At 44.6% G+C, this 23,310-nt stretch overlaps 1 protein-coding gene across 2 annotated transcripts in view; it reads left to right on the top strand.

Annotated features, from left to right (window-relative positions):
* LOC136373457 (ceramide transfer protein-like) overlaps positions 1 to 23,310 on the top strand; it is a 193,344-nt gene that overhangs the window by 142,415 nt on the left and 27,619 nt on the right. For both annotated transcript variants that reach the window (XM_066338355.1, XM_066338354.1), the window contains exons 4-6: positions 13,137 to 13,244; positions 14,016 to 14,154; positions 15,716 to 15,799. In XM_066338355.1, coding sequence (XP_066194452.1) covers positions 13,137 to 13,244; positions 14,016 to 14,154; positions 15,716 to 15,799 — 331 coding nt within the window. The remainder of the gene's footprint in view (positions 1 to 13,136; positions 13,245 to 14,015; positions 14,155 to 15,715; positions 15,800 to 23,310) is intronic.

Raw genomic sequence — 23,310 nt, 5'->3', positions numbered from 1 at the left:
GGGTCCTCTCTTGATCTTCGCGCTCGCGATCTCGAAGCCGTTGGCCTGGAGGATCTCTGTGATCCTGGATACCAGATGATCCACTTGGCTCGCTGATGGTGCTGAGACCAGGATGTCGTCCATGTACTGGATGATGGTTGCAGCGGGATAGGAGTGTCGGACTGGCGTTAGCGCTTTGTCCACGGTGATCTGGCAGATGGTTGGGCTGTCGACCATACCTTGAGGTAGCACTTTCCACTGGAAACGCAGGCTGGGCCGCTTGCCATTTGGGAAAACCACGGAAAAGGCAAATCGTTCCCTGTCCTCAGGATGCAAAGGTATTGAAAAGAAACAGTCTTTAATGTCCAATACTGCACATGGCTGTCCTTCAGGAATAGCTGAGTTCATGGATAACAGTGTCTGAACTGGACCTATGGGTCGGATTGTTTTATTCACTTCTCTCAAGTCATGGACTAAGCGATAGCCCTCTCCCGACCTTTTGGGAATTGGGAACACAGGCGTGTTCCATTGACTTACTGAGGGTTCTATATGATCCTTTTGCAGTTCCCTCTCAACCAGTTCTAATAAAGCTGCCAGACGAGGCTCGGACAGGGGCCACTGCTCAACCCATACAGGGTCTGATGATTTCCAAGTCAATTTGATTGGCAGCAGAGGGTGTAAGGCAGTGGCCCTCATTATAAATTTGTAATCTTGACTCCGAGCATAGCCAGGACATCCCTTCCTATTAAGGGTGGAGAATCCTGCAAAATGTAAGGGTAAATGGCAACTGTTTGTTCTGGCCCCTTTTTTGTGTGGAGTGTTATAGCCACCAATTGGATGCTTTTCCATGCCCTGGATTGTCCTCCCACCCCGTTCACTGGAGGGACTTCTTTAATTTGCCAATGTCTGGGCCAGTGTGATTGAGGAAAAATGGTGCAATCTGATCCAGTGTCTGCCAAAAACTGAAGCCCTAAAACGTGAGGGTCCTGTCTGCCATAAAGTTGACATGTCCCCCACACCCTCAAGGGCTCCTTCCCTACTTTCATGACCAGGGCCACCCAGGGGGGTTCCGCTCTGGGACGTCCCTTGCTGACCCTGTGACACTGGCGCAGTTCGTGGTGGTGAAGGGTGCATAATTGCTGCTGGTGGTGGTGCGTGGTTCTGCCACTGAATGGCTGGCGAGGATGAGATACTGACTGGTTCCTGTATATATATGGGGTATGAAGGTCCCCTGCCTCACTGGGTATTGGGAAGGCTGGGCCATCTCGCAGTGGGAGGAGGCTGAGTATGGCCCGCACGCCCCCTCCCCCTTCCGTTTCCCTGGGGCCTGGATCTGCATTCCTTGGCCATGTGTCCCTTTCTCCCACAATTCCAACAGGTGGGTCTCTGTCGCTGTTGGGTCGAGGGTGCTGCCACGGGCCGCTGTGCTGGCTGGGGACAGCTTGCTGCTATATGACCTGCTTGGCCACACCTCAAGCATGCCATGGCATTGGTTATGGTATGAACCGCTGCCTGCATAGGTATTAGGTGTTCTTCCTTTACCACATGTTTGATCATGTCAGCCAAGCTGGCCCCTGCTGGCAGAGAGCATAGGATATCCTTGGTGACAGTGTTACACTGTTGTTTCTGACAATCAGTCACCACAGGTCCCCTTGCAGCTGCAGGCAGGGTAGACGAATCAATCGCAGTTTGCAAACGATCTACAAAATGTGTGAAGCTTTCGCTTTCCCCCTGTTTAATAGTGGACCATTATTGGAAAAGATGGGAGACATGTCTCATCTTGTCATGGTCAACAAAGTCTCGCTTTATTGTACAACCAGCCGTTTTTTATACACACAATAATTAGCTCATGCATATTGCAAAATCTAAGCTCAGGATTGGGTCTAACACTAATGCTTTGTTTTCTATTACTAGCCTTGCGATTCCAAGTTCCCATCTCGTTAATTTTCTTTACTGCATACCAACTATTCTCAACAACCCAGCTGGTATCTCTGCACCTGTGTTTCAAGGGCACTGTTGGCCCTGCTTCAGTCACGTACGCCTAGTTTCTCACACAGAGATTAGCTGAATCTGGCTGCTATGTCCTTTCTCACGCAGCCACATCTCAGGCAGGCTTCCCACATTTCCCCCGTTTTCTTTTTGTGCTAACAAAAGCTGTTTCCCACCACCATCAATCATGTTCATAAGCATGCGTTGCAAGCATTTTATAAAACATGGCAAAAGCAATAAGATAGCTACAATAACAATTAGCAAGATTATTCCATGTTGCAGCAATGAAGTTATCCAAGGGCCAAAACCGAGTCCTTTCAACCAATCATCAAGTCCAAAGCCTGTGGATTTCTGTAGATGTGTGGTTAGTTCTTGCAACTTAGAAAGCTGAGCATGGATAGAGACTGAGTGATCAGACAAGTTCATGCAGCACATCCCTTCAAACTCTTCGCATCCATGTCCTTGAGCCAGCAGCAGGAAGTCGATAGCTGCTCTGTTTTGGAGGGACGCATGCCGCACTGAATCCACATCGATCAGCAGGTCTGAAATGGCCTTAGAAGTAGCATTAGTTTGTTTAGCCAGCCAACAGGCCATCCTATCCAACAATGTTAAAGCCCGAGCAGCTGCTGCTTGAGGGACAAAAAATGATATTGCAATGATTTCACCCGGGGACCAGAACGTTACATCATCTCTGCACTCTGGGGTGTATGCGTGTATCATTCGTTTTGACCTCAATCGCATGTGATTTCTGTATTTGTGTAAGATCATGGTCATATTAGGTGTCAATAGGGTCAACCTTCCTAATGTACACGGACCACCCTCTATCCTTGATGGAATACCAGCCCATGCTCTATCCCCACAAATGAAAAATATCCCTTTTGGCAAAGCAATCGGAGTGTTAGATGACCGAGAAACATTCGTGCTAGTGTAGTTACACCAAGCAGTAACATTTCTATACGCAGCTATAGTGGCATTAACAATTATGGGAAAAGTCTGATTTCCAGTAGGTGTACCAGAGGCTCGAAGTGTACTTGTCCAATTAAACATAACACAGGCATCTGCTTTCACTGATCCTAGTAGTTCTAGCTCTTGAGGTTCCCTGGGGGCTGGAGGGAGGTAGGGAACAATTTGGTCCCAATGATCTGCATAGTTTTGGCATAACGTATGGGAATGGGTCGAGGTGAAAGGACATGGCCACACATCAGTGGGCAATCCCACCAGGCAGGTGGTAAAGGGGTTACCGGGAGAGGAGAGAGACAGGCAGATTGCCTCCTGGCCTGTTTGATTTGCTAAGGTAACCCATATGTTTTCTTTAGGTTGCGTGGGAGCCCAAAAACTTTCCACCCCCTGCATGATGGCCACAACGATCAAAATCAACCCCATGTTTGCGATTAATTCAGTCCTGCCTTGGATCTCTCCTTTCGTTTTTTCCTTTTAAGTTTCAATCGTTGAAATCTGCGGTTAATACTCTCCCAATCAGCCGGATCAATGAACCACTGCCGAGGTGCAAAACATGTAATCTCACAACGCTTTTGCAACACCTCAGACTTTCTAATAGCCTGAACTCTTATTATGGCCCTACTTAGGTCGTAACGGAAAAGGGCCAGAGAGCGCTGTTCTTCGCTCTCCAGCAGGCGTATGGCCTGCCCAAAGGGTAACCCTGTTTCAATTGATAATACTCTCTCCGGGTGGGCAGCTCTCCAAGACCGCACACAGTTAGGGCACGCAAGGTCAAAAGATAACTCTCGCTGATGAACCCACTTGACTGTGTTACAACCCCCACAACGCAACAATATCCAGGCCCTATGGGTACTATCTACACAACAAACACAAGCATAAGGCGACAGCTGTCCGCTACTATATCGATGCAAGCGAGAGATTAGATAATCAAACTCATCCGGTGATCGTATCTGCAGCTGGGCTGGGCTGAAGCAGGTCTGCAGGAAGGGGAGATGTGGTCTGAGTAGAAGACCCAGCCTCAGTTGAGGATTCCTGATGTAAGTCGGCTCCAGTTTGAGGCCGCTGCGCCGGTCTCGCGCTCCGAGCCGGTATCCACTCTGGTCCTGTAGGGGTAGAAACACAGAGATACCCTCTTCCCCAATATACAAGTGGTATTGGGAAAGTCCAAGCAGTGGCCATTAGCCCAAAGGGTGCTCATTTGTGAGGACGAGACCCATTTGGGAAAGGATGTCCCGTCCTACTAGGCACTGGACGGTAGGTGGCAGCATTGTCACAGAAAAAATAGCTTGCAGAGTTTTTCCATCCATAGTTACCACAAGCGTAGGTGTTTTACTGGCTAACGTCATGCCTCCTATACCTGTGACTGTCGTTGAGGAGGCTAGTAAGGGCCAGTTCTGTGGCCAGTAGTCCGGAGAAATTATACTTGAGTCCGCGCCCGTATCTAACAGTCCAGTTAACTCCACAGTCTTATCCTTAAATCGTAGCTGCAGCTGTCTTTTAGGCCGGGACAAAAGATCCACGGTTAACAAGACAAGTCCTCCGGTGCTTCCGAAACCCTTTTTCCCCCGCGGTGTTGGTTGAATCGGGGGGAGGGCTTTCGCGAGTTGTGGTAGGGGCACCACTTGAGCCAATCTCTGACCTTTGGCGATTTTTAAAGGTGGAAAAGGGGTATGTACCATGACCATGATTTCTCCGCTGTAATCAGCATCCAGCAACCCAGGCAGGATAAATAGTCCGGATATCGAAGCTGATGATCTGCCTAATATCAGTCCGCCGACTTGATTGCCTTCTATGATTATAGGTCCAAAGATTCCCGTAGGAACAGTCTGTGGGTGAGGTGTCATCAGCGTAACCTCTACTGCGGCTGCTAGGTCCAGACCGAGGCTCCCGGCTGTGGCTGGTCGGAGCTGTTGGATGGCATTGCAGCTGCTACTTGTATCCCGGCGCGGCTGCTGCTCGCGCTGTGTCTCGCGTTTCCCTGCTTACGGCGGCATGTAGCAGTATTGTGGGTGTTAGATTGACAGTTAATACACCAGACACTCTTAACCTGGCACTCCTTCCTGATGTGACCGGACTTTCCACAGCGGAAGCACTTCATGCGAGAGCCGACCTGACCGGTGCGGTTACAAGCCATACCGGCCGCTGCAGTTTGGAGAGGTGCAAGGGCAGCCATGACCTGATTCTGTGATGTTTTTGCCTGTTCCTGGAGCCCTAAACCTAATTGCTTAATTGCCTCCACTAAAAATGCCTGAGAGCCAGATGGCATGCCGGCAGCCTTTTCAAGCAACAAGGGAACGGTCCAGTCTCCATTCATAGTATTTATTAATGAGCGAGTCTGTGCGTTCCCATTCTGTAATATACACTGCTTCAGTAATGCCCCTTTCATAAACTCTTGCACCCCCGCTTTATCTATAGCCTCGGCCACCTTATCTACAAACGAACCCAGCGACTCTTCCCTACTTTGTTTAATGCCCATGTATATAGGCGTTCCCCCAGGATCTTTTACCTTATTCATAGCCCTACGCGCTACCTCCATTGCCTCACGGACTTTATTGGGGCCCATTAACACCTGAGCTTCTAGTCTAAGGAATGCGCCGAGACCTAATAGCTCATCTATTGTTATTCCGTGCAAAGGATCACCCGGTCCTCTTTGTACCGCCACAGATGCCTGAGCCTCTGCCTGCCAATGCGCACCAAACAACATAACCTGATGCTGTGAATAGATCAATCTAGCTATACCCCTAATATCCCCAGGCAGAAGCAAATACGCATTAAAAAGATATTCAAGCATCTGCTTTGCCGGCTCACTGTTCACACCGTATTGTGCCACTGTAGTACGCAATTGTGCTAACAGCTTCCAGTCAAGCGCGCTCAGATTTGCCGTCAGACCTCCAGCTGCGTTTGGGGTAAACACCACCGGACACGCCAGGCATTGAGAGGCAACCTCCAGCAACCCTTTGTCCCCACTTTCCGCACCTTGGCGGGCCAGCGATACCCATAACTCACGCCGCTGCCTTGCCAGGGCCTCCGCTAGGTCGGATTCCGCCCCAGGGATAGGCTCCTGACTGCGGGGGGTAGGCAGATGGCTTGAAGCACCGGCAGGGACAGGGGTGCGCTCAGGGGAGTGCTCGTAGCTCTCGTCTAGGGGAGGTGCCGATGGCGCGGCTCCAGCAGGGGCCGGTGGAGCAGGCAAGGTAACCGTGGTGAAGGCAGGAGGGTTGGGGGTATTAGGATGTTGCCGCGAGGAGTCATAGGCATAATTACGTTCCTGAGCGGCTTTGACTTCTTTTGCAGCTCTTTTTTCTGCCTGCATTAATAACAGCTCATTGTGCACCACCCGCCAGAGCTTTCCAATCTTTTTAGCCGGTTTATCATCCTCCAAGGTCAACTCCCACAACCTATCTCCGAACTTTCTCCATTCCGACAACTCATGCACTGTGTGGGGATTAGTAAAAAACCCATAAGACTCCCCGTGTCTCAAAAGTGAAGGTAATTCTTTATCCAGGTCGATACCCTGTATCCGCCTCTGCCTTAAGCAGGCGGTAAATAATTCATATGCCGCTTGCCTATCCATACTCACGTCAGCGCTGTTGCAACTCTCCAAAAGGCTGTCGGCGGCACGTATCGGCTGAGCTCGTCGTTACGATCACTCAGGGTCGGGGCTTCCTCGCTTATCGCCCTTATACCATTCTGGTTGCTGCAGAATCCGAACCCATCATCTTTTCTCAACTCCTGCAGGGAGGGACGCAGCGCATCACGTCGGGGTCACCAGATATTGGAAAAGATGGGAGACATGTCTCATCTTGTCATGGTCAACATAGTCTCGCCTTTATTGTTCAACCAGCCGTTTTTTATACACACAATAATTAGCTCATGCATATTGCAAAATCTAAGCTCAGGATTGGGTCTAACACTAATGCTTTGTTTTCTATTACTAGCCTTGCGATTCCAAGTTCCCATCTCGTTAATTTTCTTTACTGCATACCAACTATTCTCAACAACCCAGCTGGTATCTCTGCACCTGTGTTTCAAGGGCACTGTTGGCCCTGCTTCAGTCACGTACGCCTAGTTTCTCACACAGAGATTAGCTGAATCTGGCTGCTATGTCCTTTCTCACGCAGCCACATCTCAGGCAGGCTTCCCACAGACCATGGTGTTAATTTGTCCACTACCCGAGAGGCCGCTCTTATTGCCTCTCTAGCTGCTCTGGTTGTTGCTTTTACCTCCTCTGCTGTGAGGTGCGCGGCTTGGTTTTGTGGTGTAGCCACATCGTCGTGTTTGCCAAGCAGCCTGGAGAGGGTAGAGCCATGGAGAGGCTGTCCCTGCCCTGAGGCTTGAGCTAGGGCAGCTGTGCACAGGTTTGACCACTCCTGCTGAAATACAATCAACCCTGCCCCGTGAAAAAACATACGGGTTATTTGTGAGATATCAAAAGGCAGCATATCATCATTGCTAAAAAGACCATCAATCAGTGTGGACACAAGGGCTGAATTAATTCCCTTTTCCTGCACCGCTTTCACCACAATCTGAACTTCTTTTGTACTCAGTGGGGTGTAGGTGCGCCTTTGGTTCTGCCTGGAACCGGTAACCCTTACCGGGAATGCATGTATCGCAGCCGCGGGTTCCCATTCGGCGCAAGCTAGTTTTATTTTTCCCCAATCGGTTAGTTTGCACTGAGTTTGCTCCCTTACATTGTTAAAAGCTTTGCTCGGTTTCGCTGTAAACCTCATAAATTCTGTTATCTCCGTTTCCGTATCGGACTCGGAGCTCTCTGTATAACTAGCCGCGGAGCTGTGGCTCCCTTCCGTGTCGGAAGCAGACTGATGGTGGGCTTCCGGTTTGCTATGCCTTTTCATCGGGCTCCGCCCCCATTCCGCCTTCCGCGGGTGGGTTCGGACGTCCCCTCGGGCTCGGCCCCGTTCCGCCTCCTGCGTCCGGCCCCCCCCCTCCTCCTGGGGGTGGCGCCGGCGCATTTCGTGGGGGCAGTCCCATATCCCTCCCCTGGGCTTGCCCCCTCCCTTACAAGGTGACATTGGGAGCGGCTTCCGATCGCGTGTCCGCCCCCCCTCACTCTCCCGCGCGTGCGCTATGTAGACCGGCAGCTCCGGATTTCCGCCAACCTTCCGCGCATGCGCAGTCGCGGGGTTTCGCACTTCCGGGTTTCCATCGCCATGTGGCGCCCTGCCCCGCCCCCACTCTGGACCGTCGGCGCCATCTTGGCTGCATGGTGGCGGCGGCAGCGGCAATTTGCCGCCCCGCCCCCATGCTGGGCCGTTGGCGCCATCTTGGCCATATGGCGGGGGTGGTAGCAGCGGGGCCGCCGCGTCTGCGGCGGCACTGGCTATTTTCTCGGCGTCTCGCGCCTGCCGCGCGACTCCTTCCCAGAAAAGCCGCGCGCTCTCCTCCGCTCGCCCGCGGCTCGGCGGTCGGAAAGACCGCGGTTTCGGGTCCCGCCGGGGAATCACCCGGCGAGGCGCCGCTATCGGATACGTTCGGACCCTGGACGCGGCGGGGAGGAACGATCGGGAAAACCACGGTTTTTTCGGGGGTTTTCGGATCCGGGGATTCCCGCTGGAGGGTCTTGGGTTCTCCTGTGGGCTCCGGGGGGTTCAGGCATGCATTTGGGGAGGGGGGTAACGCGTCCGCTTCCCGCATTTCCCCGGGGGGTTTCGTGGCACTGTGGCCCCCCTCCCTCGCTCCCTGCATTCCTCCGTGGGGTCCCGCAATCCCGCGATCCCCTTTCCCTGGCTGCTTAACGGCGAATAGACACGTTTTTGCAGCATTCCAAGTTTCCTGTTCTTCTATTGCTTTCCGCAACGCTTTCTCAACTTTTCCCCATGCTTTTAAAACTTTTCCGCTGCCGGTGGCTTTTGTATCTTCAGCCAGGGCAGCGGTATATCTCTCCCACCCGTCTGAATTTAATATATCTATTGGGCGTTTTATCACGCCTAAATCCGATGACCTTGCAATAGCAAGAAATAAATGCCTTTGGTCACGCTGTTTCCAGTGGACCACAATCGAACTCACGACCTTCGCTACGGCTTCCATGCCATCCGCGGGTTCCTGGGGCGTCCCCCTTTTTTCTTCTCTTCTTTGCAGTAGATCGGGCCAGCCGATCCCTGCCCGCTGTGTCCTTTCCAAGCGCAGATCCCGTCCGCCAAGGTCTCCTTTCCCGGCTTTCGGCACCACTTGTTGCTGTTTCTTTTTCAGCAACTGTGGAGTCTTGGTCTTCAGGACTGACAGCACGGCGTGTACATTCTGCTGGTACCGCCGGGCCTAGTAACAAACGCTAATACCAACGTGGCAGACGGTTACAGAGGCGTTTATTAAGTAAAAAATGCAGTTTATATACTCTGGGGTCTTTACTACGTCAGAGGGGATATTGCCACATTTCCTGGGTTAGAAGACGGAGTGGAAAAGTACTGGCACATGTTAGTAAGGGTCTACATTCCTTTAGAGATAGCTTATCTTAGGGGGGTTGGGGTATGCTCTTTCCGTTACAGCCCGAGATCTTCCGCTTCGCCTGTCCCTGTCCAACCACAGGTAAATTAAGGTATAATCTCTATACTGTAACACAAGTGCAATGCAATTCAAAACGTGGTCCAGTATACCAAATATGTTGCCAAAGTTAGGTATACTGCTTAACACTTGAACTAATATTCTAGAAGTGTCCTTCATATCCAATGCAAATGTTCTAATAAAAAAAGCTTATTCCAATAGATATTTTAAAGCTATACTTTAAAACAAATAGTAGTACTAATTGTTAAAAATTTGACCTTTTAGCACTTCTGTCACTAAGGTAAGTATATTTCTAGCACTTTCTCTGTATAAAATAGCTTTAAATTCATTATTTATAGCAGAAGTTTCTAAATTCATCTTGCCTTATATTGTTTCACTATAAGCTGTCATTAAAAAAACTTCTCTCTGCTATTTCAGATAAGTTAAAATATTTTTATTTTTTTGCTAAATTAAGCAATTAACTTAAGATGTGCCTTATTAAATCTTTTGAACTTATGCATGTCCTTTTTCCTTTTTTCTTTTTTCTCTTTTTCATTCCTTTCTGCTCTCACTCTTTCTCTCTTTTTTTTTTTTTCTTTTAAGTTGATGATTATTTAGCCATTTTCCACCAAGATTTGGAATACTCTTTTCTAACTATTCTTTCATTTTTTGATAATTTTCATTTTTCCACTTTGTTTCTACTTCTCATACTTACTCCTCCTTTTTCTGTTTCCTCAATTCTTGTCTTATACCTCATTATTTAAATGGGCCAGATAGAAACTGACTCTTGGCTCCATTTTACTTGTTGTGGCTGGGTAATCTCATTCAGTCACATTCATTCAGGAATTATGTTAACAATTCTGTTAGTCACATTTTTCTTTTAAGTCATACTTTAATTTTTCCATGACTGTGTTTCTCTGCCACTGCTCCTTTATAACCCAAATATACATGTTTTGTCCTGCACACTTGCAGTATTGTATAAATTCTCCTTTTTTTACAAACTCCAACTTTGTGTCCTTTCTACTTTCTTTTAATACTCTGTAAGTTCATTTGCATCTTAATTTATCAGCACTTTCTCAACTTCCCAAAGTCTATGCCGTTTTCAAATTTTCTACAAAAGTCCAACACCTAGAATTCCATTGTTGCTTCTTGCTTGTTCCATATCATGTGTTCTGTCTCCCCTTCTCCCTGCCGTCTGAATTGCTCTGCTGCTGCAGTATTTCTCATTCTGTCAAATTTACAGTATTCTCTGTCAACTTGATAAAATCTATTAACAGTATTTCAGATATTGCTCTGAGCCATCTGTTTCTTTTGTCACAGAAATTTTGCAACTGGCACGTGTTGACAGAGGTGAGGTTGTATAGTATAAAATCACAAGTAATTCTTTATTCATGGTCATGAGATATCCCATTCAAATTGGGGTACATTAAATGTGATTTCACACATGGTTCTTTACATTTCAAATGTTCAGATACAACATCATTTGACCAATCAACACACACATATTACTGTTTTGGAAAGCAACTATAATTCTATGGCATCATTGTCCATCTGATTTTTTCATGACTGAGATGTGCCTTGAGTGAGTCTTGCTACAGTTACTTGTCTATGATGCCAGATAATGGGAGGGTTTCAGAGAGATGTTAGAGGGGCTAGGATGATGGCCTTATCTTGATAATCTGGAGGTATCCTGTATTCTTCAGTGTGGGGTCTGTCCTTCTCCTTGCAATGAACTGGGGTCCTTTAGTCATTCTGACTTGACTATGCAGTATACAATGTTAACTATATATCTTAAGAATTATAGAATGGTTTGGGTTGGAAAGGACTTTAAGGATCATCTAATTCCACCCCTCCTGCAATGGGCAGGGATACCTTTCACTAGACTAAGTTGCTCAGAGCCCCATTCAACCTGGCCTTAAACACTTTCAGGATGGGGCAGCCACAGCTTTTCTGGGCAATCTGTTCCAGTGCCTCACCACCCTCACAGTAAAGAATTTCTTCCTAATATCTAATCTAAACCTTCCCTCTTTCAGTTTTAAGCCATTCCTCCTTGTTCTATCACTACATACCCTTGTAAATAGTCCCTCTCCAGACATTTTGTAGATCTCTTTCAGGTACTGAAAGGCCACAGTAAACCCACCCTGGAGCCTTCTCCAGGCTGAATAACCCCAACTGTCTTGCCTTTTCTAATAGGAGGGGTGTTCCATCCCTCTAATCATCTTCATGGCCCTCCATTGGACTTGCTCCAACAGGTCAATGTCCTTCTTGTGCTGGGGACCCCAGAGCTGGATGCAGTATTCCAGGTGAGGTCTCACCAGAGCAGAGTAGAGGGGCAGAATCACCACCCTTGACCTTCTGATTTTGAAGCAGCCCAGGATACAACTGACTTTCTAGGCCACAAGCACACATGACTGGGGCATCTCCCACCTCTTGTTCACTGGTATCCCCCAAGTCCTTGGCAGGACTGTTCTCAATCCATTCATCCTCCAGCCTGTATTGATACCGAAGGTTGCCCAGTGCAACCAAGCAGCCCAGGTGCAGCACCTTGCACTTGGCCTTGTTAAGTCTCATGAGATTTTCATGGGCCCACTTTTTGAGCTTGTCCAGGTCCCTCTGGATGGCATCTCATCCTTCAGGTGTGTCAACCACACCACTCAGCTTAGCATCCTCTGCAAAGTTGCTGAGGGTGCACTTGATCCCTTCATCTACATCATTAATGAAGATATTAAATAACACTGGGCCCGATTCAGATGCCTCAGGGGCACTGCTAGTCACTGATGTTCATTGGGACTCTGAGCCATTGACCACTACCCTCTGGATGTGACCATCCAATCAATTCCTTATTCCAAACAGTGCACCCATCAAATCTTTGTTTCTCCAATTTGGAGAGAAGGATGTTGTTGGGGACCATGTTAAATGCTTTACAGAAGTCCAGATAGATGGCATCTGTAGCCCTTCCCTTGTTCACTGATGTAGTCACTCCATCATAGAAGGCCACTTGGTTGGTCAGGCAGGACTTGCCCTTGGTGGAGCCATGCTGGCTGTCCCGAATAATTTCCCTATCCTCCATGTGCCTTAGAATAGCTTCCAGGAGGATCTCTTCCATGATCTTCCCAGGCACAGAGGTGAGGCTGACAGGTCAGTAGTTCTCAGGGTCCTCCTGGGATGAAGAAAGTTCATAGAAATGAATACTATAAAGACTGGTACAGTAGTTAGGGAATGAGATTTTCCAACAGTGCCTTACATTCTCTTTTAGGTTTTTGTTTTTTTCTCCTTTGTCATGTGTGTCATTTTATGTTAAGTTTTAGGAAAATATTCTTCTTACAGTTCCTCACTATCTTCTTCTGTTTTGCTTGTGAGGATATTTGTCAAACTTAATATTTTTAAATCTTTTTTCATACTATTTTAATCAACAGATGCTTTTCATTTTTTTACATTGTTAATTAGTTACTGTTTTAGGGGCACACAATAAATTGCAGATAACTACTTTTTTTTTCCAGATTAACATGATAAAAAAAATTTCATAGTAACTTCACAGTTACTACATCAACATCTTAAACTTGTTAACACAATCCAAGTTATTAAGCCCTTGCTGCTTCCTGACAAGAAACAAATGGGCTAGTTTAGAAGAGATATTAAAATTGCTTTCACTAGTTCTTTTTTTATTAAAAGCCTCAATGCTCTACTTTTGTGTGTGGTTTGGTTTTTAGACTGAATCTGGCTATGCATCAGAGTCAAGTTTACGACGCCATGGCTCCATGGTGTCTCTTGTTTCTGGAGCAAGTGGATACTCTGCAACATCTACCTCTTCATTCAAGGTTAGTGAATAACATTTTTCTTAGTATTGGTGTTTAAATAACACACAGAACTGGAAAGTAAATAAGCTATGTGAAGACTCGTTCACACAATTATAGGAAAAAACCCCAAACAAATCTTTGGTTTATTATAAGTGTTAGCAATTCAGCATGTGATGATGAACAGATCATACAGGAAACTTTTTCATGCCTCTGTGAAGTTATCCCTCTTAAACCATGGTGTCATTTTCAAATGGCAAGGAAATCAAACCTGTTGGAGAATTTATTAGTCTTTCTTTGTGTACTTCTGAGAATATCAGGGCTTCTAGATGAAAGGAAATGCTGATTCTGTGACTTGACAAATGAAAACTTTTTGTTTCATGTGTATAAATATTTAACATTTGAAATTGGTTGAGGAAGAAGAGGAGCAGCACAAGAAAAGGGGGAGTAAAGGCTAGAATAAAGATCTTAAACTAGAACTGACTGTTTTCAGGTAAATAGGTGTAAACCTCATAGTATGTAAGACTGTTTTTAATAAATTTTTATTGAATGCTCTAAAGTAGCAGATGAAGTCAAGATGAAAAATTGAGACTAGTGGACAAAATGAGTAAGAAACACTTCTATACAGTTTCTTATGTTCTAACATTACCAGTATTTCATAGCTGCCAATATCTGAAATTTCTTTGGTGTGCTTAAAGAATTTGTTCTTCATAATTGCAGAAAACATTTTTTTTGGCATTGAACTGTTGCTGAGCCTGTAGAAGCATTTGAGCCTTTTTTTGCTTGTATTTTCAGAAGGGCCATAGCTTACGTGAGAAGCTTGCAGAAATGGAAACCTTTAGAGACATCTTGTGTAGACAAGTTGATACTTTACAGAAATACTTTGATGCCTGTGCAGATGCAGTTTCCAAAGATGAACTCCAGAGGGATAAAGGTAAAACTGTAATTGAGAACTGTTATCTCCATAGAATTTAACTTTTTACACAGTAGTAGCCCTTGAAATAGTTACTATAGCATTTGATACCATATAAATGAAGTATGTGTATTAAATTCAGTCTTAGGAATGAGATCAGTTGTAGCTATTTCTGTATACACTGTTCACTATTTTCACTTCAGAAGTTGGATTCCCATAAAAATCTGCTTAACTTAAATATTGACCTCTAGCTGTCAATTGTATAAATGATCTTTTAAGCACTTGATGTTATATAACAATAATTGTTTACCCCATAACACGAATTAAAGTCTGTTTACTGGCATATGTCTGTCATGGTTTAACCCCAGCTGGCAACCAAGTACCATGCATCTGCTTGCTCACTTCCCCTTCTCTCTCAATGGGATGGGGAGGAGAATCAGGAAAGAAAATAGAACTCATGGGTTGAGATAAGAACAGTTTATTTGAAACAAAGTAAAATATGATAATAATAATTGTAATAAGAAGGAGAGGGAGAGAGGGAGATATAACCCAAGAAAGACAAGTGATGCACAATACAGTTGCTCACTACCTGCTGACTGATGCCCAGCCTGTTCATAAGCTGTGATCACCCCCCTCTTCCAGGTAACTCCCCCCAGTTTATATACTGGGCATGACATTCTATGATGTGGAATATCCCTTTGCCCAGTTCAAGTCACCTGTCCTGCCCATGCTTCCTTCCAGCCTTTTGTGCAGCTCCTCACTGGCAGAGCATGAGACACTGAAAAGTCCTTGCTTTGGGTAAGCACTACTTAGTAACAACCAAAACATCAGTGTGTTATCAACATTATTCTCATACTGAATCCAAAACAGAGCTCACTACCAGCTACTGAAAAGAAAATTAACTCTATCCCAGCTAAACCCAGTCTCTTATCTTTATTTTGAAAATAAATAGATTATTAGTTTTCATAGGAACAATACATCCTTTAAAAAAGGGAAAGGTTCTGCCATAATGAATGCTCCTGAGATGTATTGGCTGTAGCTAGAGCACTGAGTGCACACTAGAAGTACTAGAAGTCCTAGTAGACTCAGGTGTGGATGTCTACATCTCTCTGAATTGTTCTTCCCAGAACACAGCTTGTCATATTCATGCACTCTTCTGAGGCATTAATAGTCATCCCCATGTTTGTTCTGGTAGCCTGAAACTTTTGATAGTGAGAAAACAATATATAAGTACCATTCCACTTCTTTGAGAACTTTACAGTGTAAAAGAGGAGATAGTTGCTCAATTGTGGCTCCTTGCTTATCCAGTTGTAACACCAAGATAATGGTCTTCTTGCCATCAAATTAAGTGCTAAATTTCGACACTGAGCAAATGTTAGTCTCCTGATGATTTCTGAAGGTAATGTTGATAGCGGTCAAAAAAAAAAAAAAAAAAAAAAAAAGAAGGGAGGATGTGTATCATGACTGTTATAGGAAAAAATCTTAAATGCTGCTTAGCCATGAAGATGGTAATTTCTTTTTTGCACACTAAAGACTTGGGAAAGCTTTCTCACTCGCATAACACACACTTTCTCACATTTAGTGGTAGAAGATGATGAAGATGATTTCCCTGCGATGCATTCTGATGGGGATTTTTTGCATAACAGTAACAGCAGTAAGGAAAAATGTAAGTGTCAACTTTTTCACTGAAAATTCGTATGAATGGTATGATAAGCCTGATACAAGATGGGTATTTATGTTCTTTTCTAAGCAGAAAATGACAAGAATATTTATTTGAATGTATGTGACAGGACATTCTTATTCATGTTAAAATAATCTTGAAAAGCAGTTAAGGAATTATAATCTGAGTTATTCTTAATTCACACAAATATTAATGCAAGACTGTCAAGCTGGAATTTCCTATTGGTGTCCAAAGCAATTTCCACTACAAAAATCTGTTTAAACAGATGCATCATTTGTATACTGGGAACTGGATTTGTAAAAAGCAATTGCAGTTTTTCTTGCAAGTGTTATCTGCTTTAGGAGTGTGGTGAAGCACAATGCTTTTCCAGTTAGGTGTGCCCCATTATGGTTTTTCTAACGTCTATGTCTATGTAATGATTAAGTCAACATTGTTACTGAATCTCACTTATCCTAATTTTAGCACTTTTTAAAACTGTATTTTTTCAGTGTTATGCTCAATAGAATTCTGATTTTTATTCTTATCTTAAATTATCTGGTTATAGTCATTGTACTCACTGCATCCATTCACTAAATGTGAATTTCTCATGCAAGTCTTGCTTTTTTAGAAATATGATACATCTGGCCTGCCAGAAGTTGTGTATGCATTTAAAAAATCTATTTGCATTCTTCTTATACTTTCTCTTGTTTCCTGGCTGAAATTATTTCTGCGTTGACATTCTATAATGGTTGACAATTCAGTATTTGTTAGACTTGGGTTCAAAAAACTTTGAAGCAATACAGTTGCAAATCTGATGGAAGAATCTCCAAAAGAAGTACCTAGAAAAAGCATTTTTAAAATTGTAGACACTTTCTTCAAGAATCTGAAAAATATATGTACAAAATAAGCCTTTTCTGTCTTCTGTTTTCTTTTATCTGGCTCTAGTTCCCCATGTGTTGCATGTTTCCTTGCTGTATTTAAGGTTTTTTTCTAGATTATTGCCAAGACTGTTAGGAGGAAAGGAAGTGGAAGGAGTTACAGTATACTTCCAGAGAACTAAAAATATGAGTTGATTTTTTTTTCAGTCATATAAAGTGCTTGCTCTGCTAAGGATGTAGTGATCAGGAGAGGGTATTTCAAGGACCCAAAAGGGTATTGTTGGGCTTTTGGGATAGCTGCTGTAGAGACAGATGAAATTAGTTGAAGATCCTGCCTGGTCTCTCAGAGGACCCCTCTGCTGTGGGACTGCTGAGGGTCAAAGAAGAACAGGTACAGATCTCTACCACAACAGTGCACCATTGACAATACTGCAACTACCAGGACTCTGTGACCTCCATCCATGAGATGATTCATGAACTGGAGAGCCAAGGAGTGGTCAGCAAGACATGCTCACCCTTTCATAGTCTTATATGGCCAGTGCTTAAGTCCAATGGAGAGTGGAGGCTGACAGTGGACTATCATGGCCTGAATGAAGTCACAGTATCCCTGAGTGCTGTTGTGCCAGACATGCTGGAACTTCAGTATGAACTGGAGTCCAAGGCAGCAAAATAGTGCCACCAATGACATTGCTAATGGGTTTTTCTCCATTCCTTTAGCAGCACAGTGCAGGCCAGAGTTTGCTTTCACCTGGAGGTGTGTCCAGTACACCTGGAACTGACTGCCCCAGGGGTAGAAAAACAGCCCCTTTATTTGCTGTGGACTGAACCAGGCTGCACTGGAAAAGGGTGACACTCCTGAACACCTGCAGTACATTGATGACATCATCATATGGGGCAACACAGTAGAGGAAGTTCTTGAGAAAGGGGAGAAGATAATCCAAATCCTCCTGAAAGATGTTTTTGCCATAAAACAAAGTAAGGTCAAGGGACCTGCCCAGGAAATTTAGTTTTGAGGAGTAAAATGGAAAGATGGACATAATCAGATTCCAGTGGATGTGGTCAACAAAAGAGCAGCTATGTCCTCCATGACCAGCGAGAAGGAAACATGGGCTTTCCTAGGTGCTGTGGGTTTTTGGGGAATGCATATTCCAGAGTACAGTCAGATTGTAAGCCCTCTCTATCATGTGACCTGGAAGAAGAAGGATTTCAAATGGGGCCCTGAACAAGAACAAGCTTTTGAACAAATTAAACAGCAGATTCTTCATGCAATAGCCCTTGGGCCAGTCAGGACAGGACAAGATGTAAAAAACATGCCCTACACTGCAGCCAGGGAGAATGATCCTTCCTGGAGCCTCTGGAAGAAAATACCTGGGAATGCTCAAGGATGTCCCCTGGGGTTCTGGAGTAAGGGAAACAAATGATCCAAGGCGTGCTACACCCCAACTAAAAAGAGATCCTGGCAGCTTTTGAAGGGGTTCAAGCTGCTTCAGAAGTGATTGGCACTGAAGCACAGCTCCTCGTGGCACCACAATTACCAGTGTTGAGCTGGATGTTCACAGGGATAGTCCCTTACACACATTGTGCCACTGATTCTACGTGGTGTAAATGGGTCATGCTGTTCACACAGCTAGATTGAGTAGGAAACCCCAATTGCCCAGGGATCTTGAAGTTCATCATGAATTGGCCTGAAGGAGAAAATTTTGGACTATCATCAGAAGAAGAAGAGGAGCAGGTGATGTGCTGAGGAGGCCTTATCATATAATCAGGTACCAGAAAATGAAAAGTGACATGCTCTCTTTACTGACTGTTCCTGCCATATTGTAGAGACAAATTGAAAATGGAAAGCTGCTGTATCAAGTCCTATGTGATGAGTTGCAGAAGCTACTGAGGGACAAGGTGAATCAAGTCAGATTGTAGAGCTGGAAGCTGTCCAGCTAGCTTTAGATATTGCTGAGCGAGAGAAATGGCCAATGCTCTACCTCTACACTGACTTGTGGATGGTAGCAAATGTTCTGTGGGGGTAGCTGGAGCAATGGAAAAAGATCAATTGCCAGCAAAGAAGTAAACACATCTGGGATGCCAAAGTGTTACAAGACATCACTACCCAGGTAGAGAAGTTGGCTCTAAAAGTCCATCATGTAAATGCACACATACCCAAGCACTGAGCTACTGAAGAGCATTGCAACAATGGACAGGTAGATCAAGCGGCCAAGATTAAAGTGTCTCAGGTAGATCTGGACTGGAAACATAAGGGTGAATTATTTCTGGCTTGATGGGCCCACAATACCTCAGGTCATTAAGGAAGAGATGCAACATATGGATGGGCTCGTGATTGAGGGGCAAACTAAACCATGAGCAGCATCTCCCAGGTTATCCTTAAGTGTGAAATATGCACTGCAATCAAACAGGCCAAGTTGGTAAAGCCTCTGTGATATGGGGGATGAAGGTTGAAATATAAATATAGGGAGGCCTGGCAGATCGATTACATCACACTCCTGCAAACCTGCCAAGGCAAACACTTATGTGCTTACAGTGGTGGAAACAGCCACGGGATGCCTGGACATGTACCCTGTGCCTCATGTCACTGCCCAGAACACCATCTTGGGCCTTGAGAAGCATGTCCTGTGGCCACATGGCACCCCAGAAAGATTTGAGTCTGACAACGGGACTCATTTCAAAAATAGTCTCATAGACACCTGGGCTAGAGAGCATGGTATTGAGTGGGTGTATCATATTCCCTATCACACACAAGCCTCTGGAAAGATGGAACCATGTAATGGACTGTTAAAAATCACATTGAAAGCAATGGGCAGTGGGACGTTCAAACATTGGGATCTACATTTAGTGAAGGCCACCTGGTTAGTTAACACTAGAGGCTCCACCAATCAGAACCTCTACATACTGTAGAAGGGGATGAAGTCCCCATGGTGCATATGGGGAATGTATTAGGGAATACAGCTTGGATTAGTCCTGTTTCAAGCAAAGGCAAACCCATGAGCATGGGATTCTTTTTGCTCAAGGACCTGGGTGCAATTGTTGGGAAATGCAGAGGGACAGGAAAACATGATGTGTACCTCAAAGTGATTTGATATTTGGGTGAGAAAGGTCTGTAACGTTGAATTGCATATGTAATATGGGTTGTTGAATGACACCGACACTGTATGTCATAAATACCATGAACAATGAGCATGAACTGATCCAGTTACACCAGTCATGGACTAAAATAATTCAACAAACATCTTGGGGGTATTTCCAGTGAGTGGTGAAATAATACCTGTGCTTGTGCATAGCCATATATATATATATGTATATAGTTGAAAGGTATAAAATCTGGGCATGATATTAATGGTATAGAATAAGTCATGCATAATATCTTTGGTACAGAAACAAGGATGTGGAGTTTTTTATGCTGTCTATTCAGTATCACCCATGTCACTGCTGGGGGTTGTGGCTTTGGAAGGGAAAAACACAAGACTGGAAATAGGAAGTTTTCCATTTTTTTTCTGGGCTCACTGTGCTGATTTTGCATTGATTGACATTTAGTGAGGAGGGAAGAAGCTGCCCGTGGAAATGATTTTTCTAAGAGGAGCTGCTAAGAGTCTCCTCCGTGCCTGACAGAACCAATCAGTGGCTAGTTTAAATATTGACAACCTGTTAACCCAATTAAAGAGCTGAATACGTCTCTGTGAGATTCACATTTTAAGACAAACAAGCCCGGGAAAAGCCTTTTCTTCTTCTGGCCTGGGAACAGGTAACAGGCTGGCCTGGCCCTCTTCGTGCAGCCAGGCCGGGCTGGGCAGGCTCTGTCAAGGGGCCAGACCCCTTCTTGAGAAGCCCGCCGGGCCCCATCCTGGCTGGACTGGGCCCCAGCGGCTGTTAACATCTTGCTGCCAGGCCGGTGTCTGTCCCCACCTGCCCCGCCCCAGCATGGTCAGGTCAGCCTGTGGCTGGAATTAAATGCAGTATGGGCTTGAGACCAGCGATGCGGCCAGAGCAGCTGCTGCCATTCTGGCCAGGCCCCCTGAGATCCTGGCACAGCCCCAGCACAGCCTGAATCTATCACTGTGACTTCTTCAGCCACCATCCTGCAGAAAACCATCATGACCATCTGCAGGCCCCAGGCGAGATAGTAACTCTTTCATTGCACAGATGAAACTTGCAGAACATTGATCCTCTCTTGAGTGAGAGAAAAGGACAGAATGAAGACATGTAGAGAAACAACATGAAGACACCAAGGTCAGTAAAGAAAGAGTCAAGTCCCACGTGGGAGGAGAATGAGGAGATGCAACAAGTAAATGTTGAAGTAGCTGTGATCTCATGAGAAGTTTGAACAGAGAGAGAGATGAGAGTGATGAAGACCCTTTTCTCCCAGGGAAAGAAGAAGACCTCTGTTCCCAGAGATAAAGATGATCTCAGAGATAGATGAAGAGAACCTTTGCTTTTGAAAGCTCATCCTTAAAATAGTACCCCGTAAGTTTGACATAGCCCATGAATGCAGCTGCGGGAAGGCTGCATGAGATGGGAGGGACTTCACGATTGCAGATTTTCGGGCTGCTGGTATTCGTGAAAACTGTAGCCATGAGAGAACTTTCTTGTGGAGAAATCTCCATGACATGGTAAAAGTGACTCCTCTCCCTAAGAGAACTGATAAAAGACTATTTTAGAGGTCTTAAGTTTTGTCTCTGAACATTGTCACTGGAAAAGAAAAGAAGGTTTTGAGGGGAAGAAAAATGTTCTAAAGGTTTTATTCTGATTCTTCTTATTTTTTTTTTATTTTCTTTCTTTCAGTTCTGTTTAAATAAATTTTTCTTTATACCCTTTAAAGTTTTGAGCCTGCTTTGCTCTTCTCCTAATCCTATCTCACAACAGAAAAAGAATAAATGATTCTAGTAAGTGCCCTGGCATTTAGCCAGTGCTCAACCCATCACACTCACTCTGGAGAAGGTGTGGGACTGGGACTGCTGATGCTGCTACCATGCCTCCACTGCACCAGAGAGTGAGTCCCTGTACCCACACCATTGCTGCCACCACCCTGGAAAGAGTCCCTGCAGTGGGGCCCGAGCTGTGCCAGGTGGTGCAGTCAGCACAATTCCTCATTTGGATGGAAGCTTTCCAAGTTTCATTTTGTCCCTGCTTTATATTGTTTTCGGGCTGGGGGAAAAAAGTTAAGCTGTGAGACCCTCCCGATATATCTTTTTGTTTTTCCAAATACCATGTTGCCCCAGTCCAGGGCCATTCACCATTCTGCCTTTGTCTGGGAAACCACGCCGGGTGCTGACTTTGGGAGACGTTTTTGTTTGTTCAGTGGTGAGTGTCCTTTTGTGGGTAAAACTCTCTTTTGTACATTCTTTTATTAATATTGCATGGGTACTGCAATTTTTCAGTAAGTTGTGATTCTAACTTTAATCTCTCCTAGTGTTTCTCCATTATTGGAAGGGGCAGGGCAAAAAGGGAGCATCTTGAATAGATTTAATTTTCTAGCCTGGTTTTAAACTAGTACAGTTCTCTAAGATATTTGAGTGAAAGTTAAAAAGACCACTATGAAGGTATTCAAATTTATTGCTCACTTTCCAATTAGAAAATCTGGTAACTGAAACAATGATCATTTGTGTAAAGCACCAAGGGAGAGCCTGGCTGATGCATATTTACCCAGTGGGATTTTAGAATCTAAGAATGTAGATTCTTGATCAGGAAGTTTAACCATTCATCTGCTCAGGAAAATGAGTGTATTTGGGTTTAAATTATGTAAGAATAAAAGCAGTAGGTGGTACTTAAGGGAACCTCTTTGAAGATGGAAGGTGGTTTTGTACTGAAACTACAAAGATGGAAATGGTACAGAGACTGAAAGAAAAATTTTATATAAAACACAGTGGAATTTGTGCTGGATTTTAATGCTTTGAATGGAGGAAGAATATTCACCAATATACTGCTGGAATAATGAGGTCGTTTTTAGAGGAAAACTAATTATATTGATACTATTGCTATCCACAGAATACCAACAACAGTAGGTATAAATAAATGGGTTGTGTACCAAAGCATTTCTCTTTCATTTAGAATTAGTTTAGTGACAAAAGATGTTAAGGTGGCATAAAATGGAAAAGATAAAGGAACTTTGTTTTTCTACTTACTGTCTTTTAAAACTAGTCTTTCTTTTCACTGGAAAACAGATTTGATTGAACAGGTGATTTTTGGAACATCTGGGAAAGTACTACAAACAGTATCTTATGAATAAGAAGGCACAACTAATCTATCCTAACAAAGAGATGTGTAGGAGAGCAGGGCTGAAGAGCTTTTGAAGAAGGTGGAAACATGCTATGAAAAATCCATTATAAGAAAAACAATTAATAAATAAAGCAAAATTATTAAGAGAGGATAACTAAAAATGAACCACTTGAAAGATGTTGAAGTTAAAGTAGAAGAAAAATAACACTGTTGCATCTTTCAATTGGCTACATACAGTTTGATCTCTAGGCAAGAAGAGCAGGTGCAATGATAACACTTTTCTATTAGCCTTTAACTTGAACCTACAGATCTGATGCAAGATTTCATTTTGAAATTTGATGACACTGATTTTAATACTGCAAACTCTGTATGTATCACTGCTACTTTTAGACTAGTCATTAAAGAATTACTTAGACT

This window comes from Sylvia atricapilla, chromosome W (assembly GCF_009819655.1).
Source record: "Sylvia atricapilla isolate bSylAtr1 chromosome W, bSylAtr1.pri, whole genome shotgun sequence".
NCBI classification, from domain to species: domain Eukaryota; kingdom Metazoa; phylum Chordata; class Aves; order Passeriformes; family Sylviidae; genus Sylvia; species Sylvia atricapilla.
This window is presented reverse-complemented; position numbering and strand designations above follow the sequence as displayed.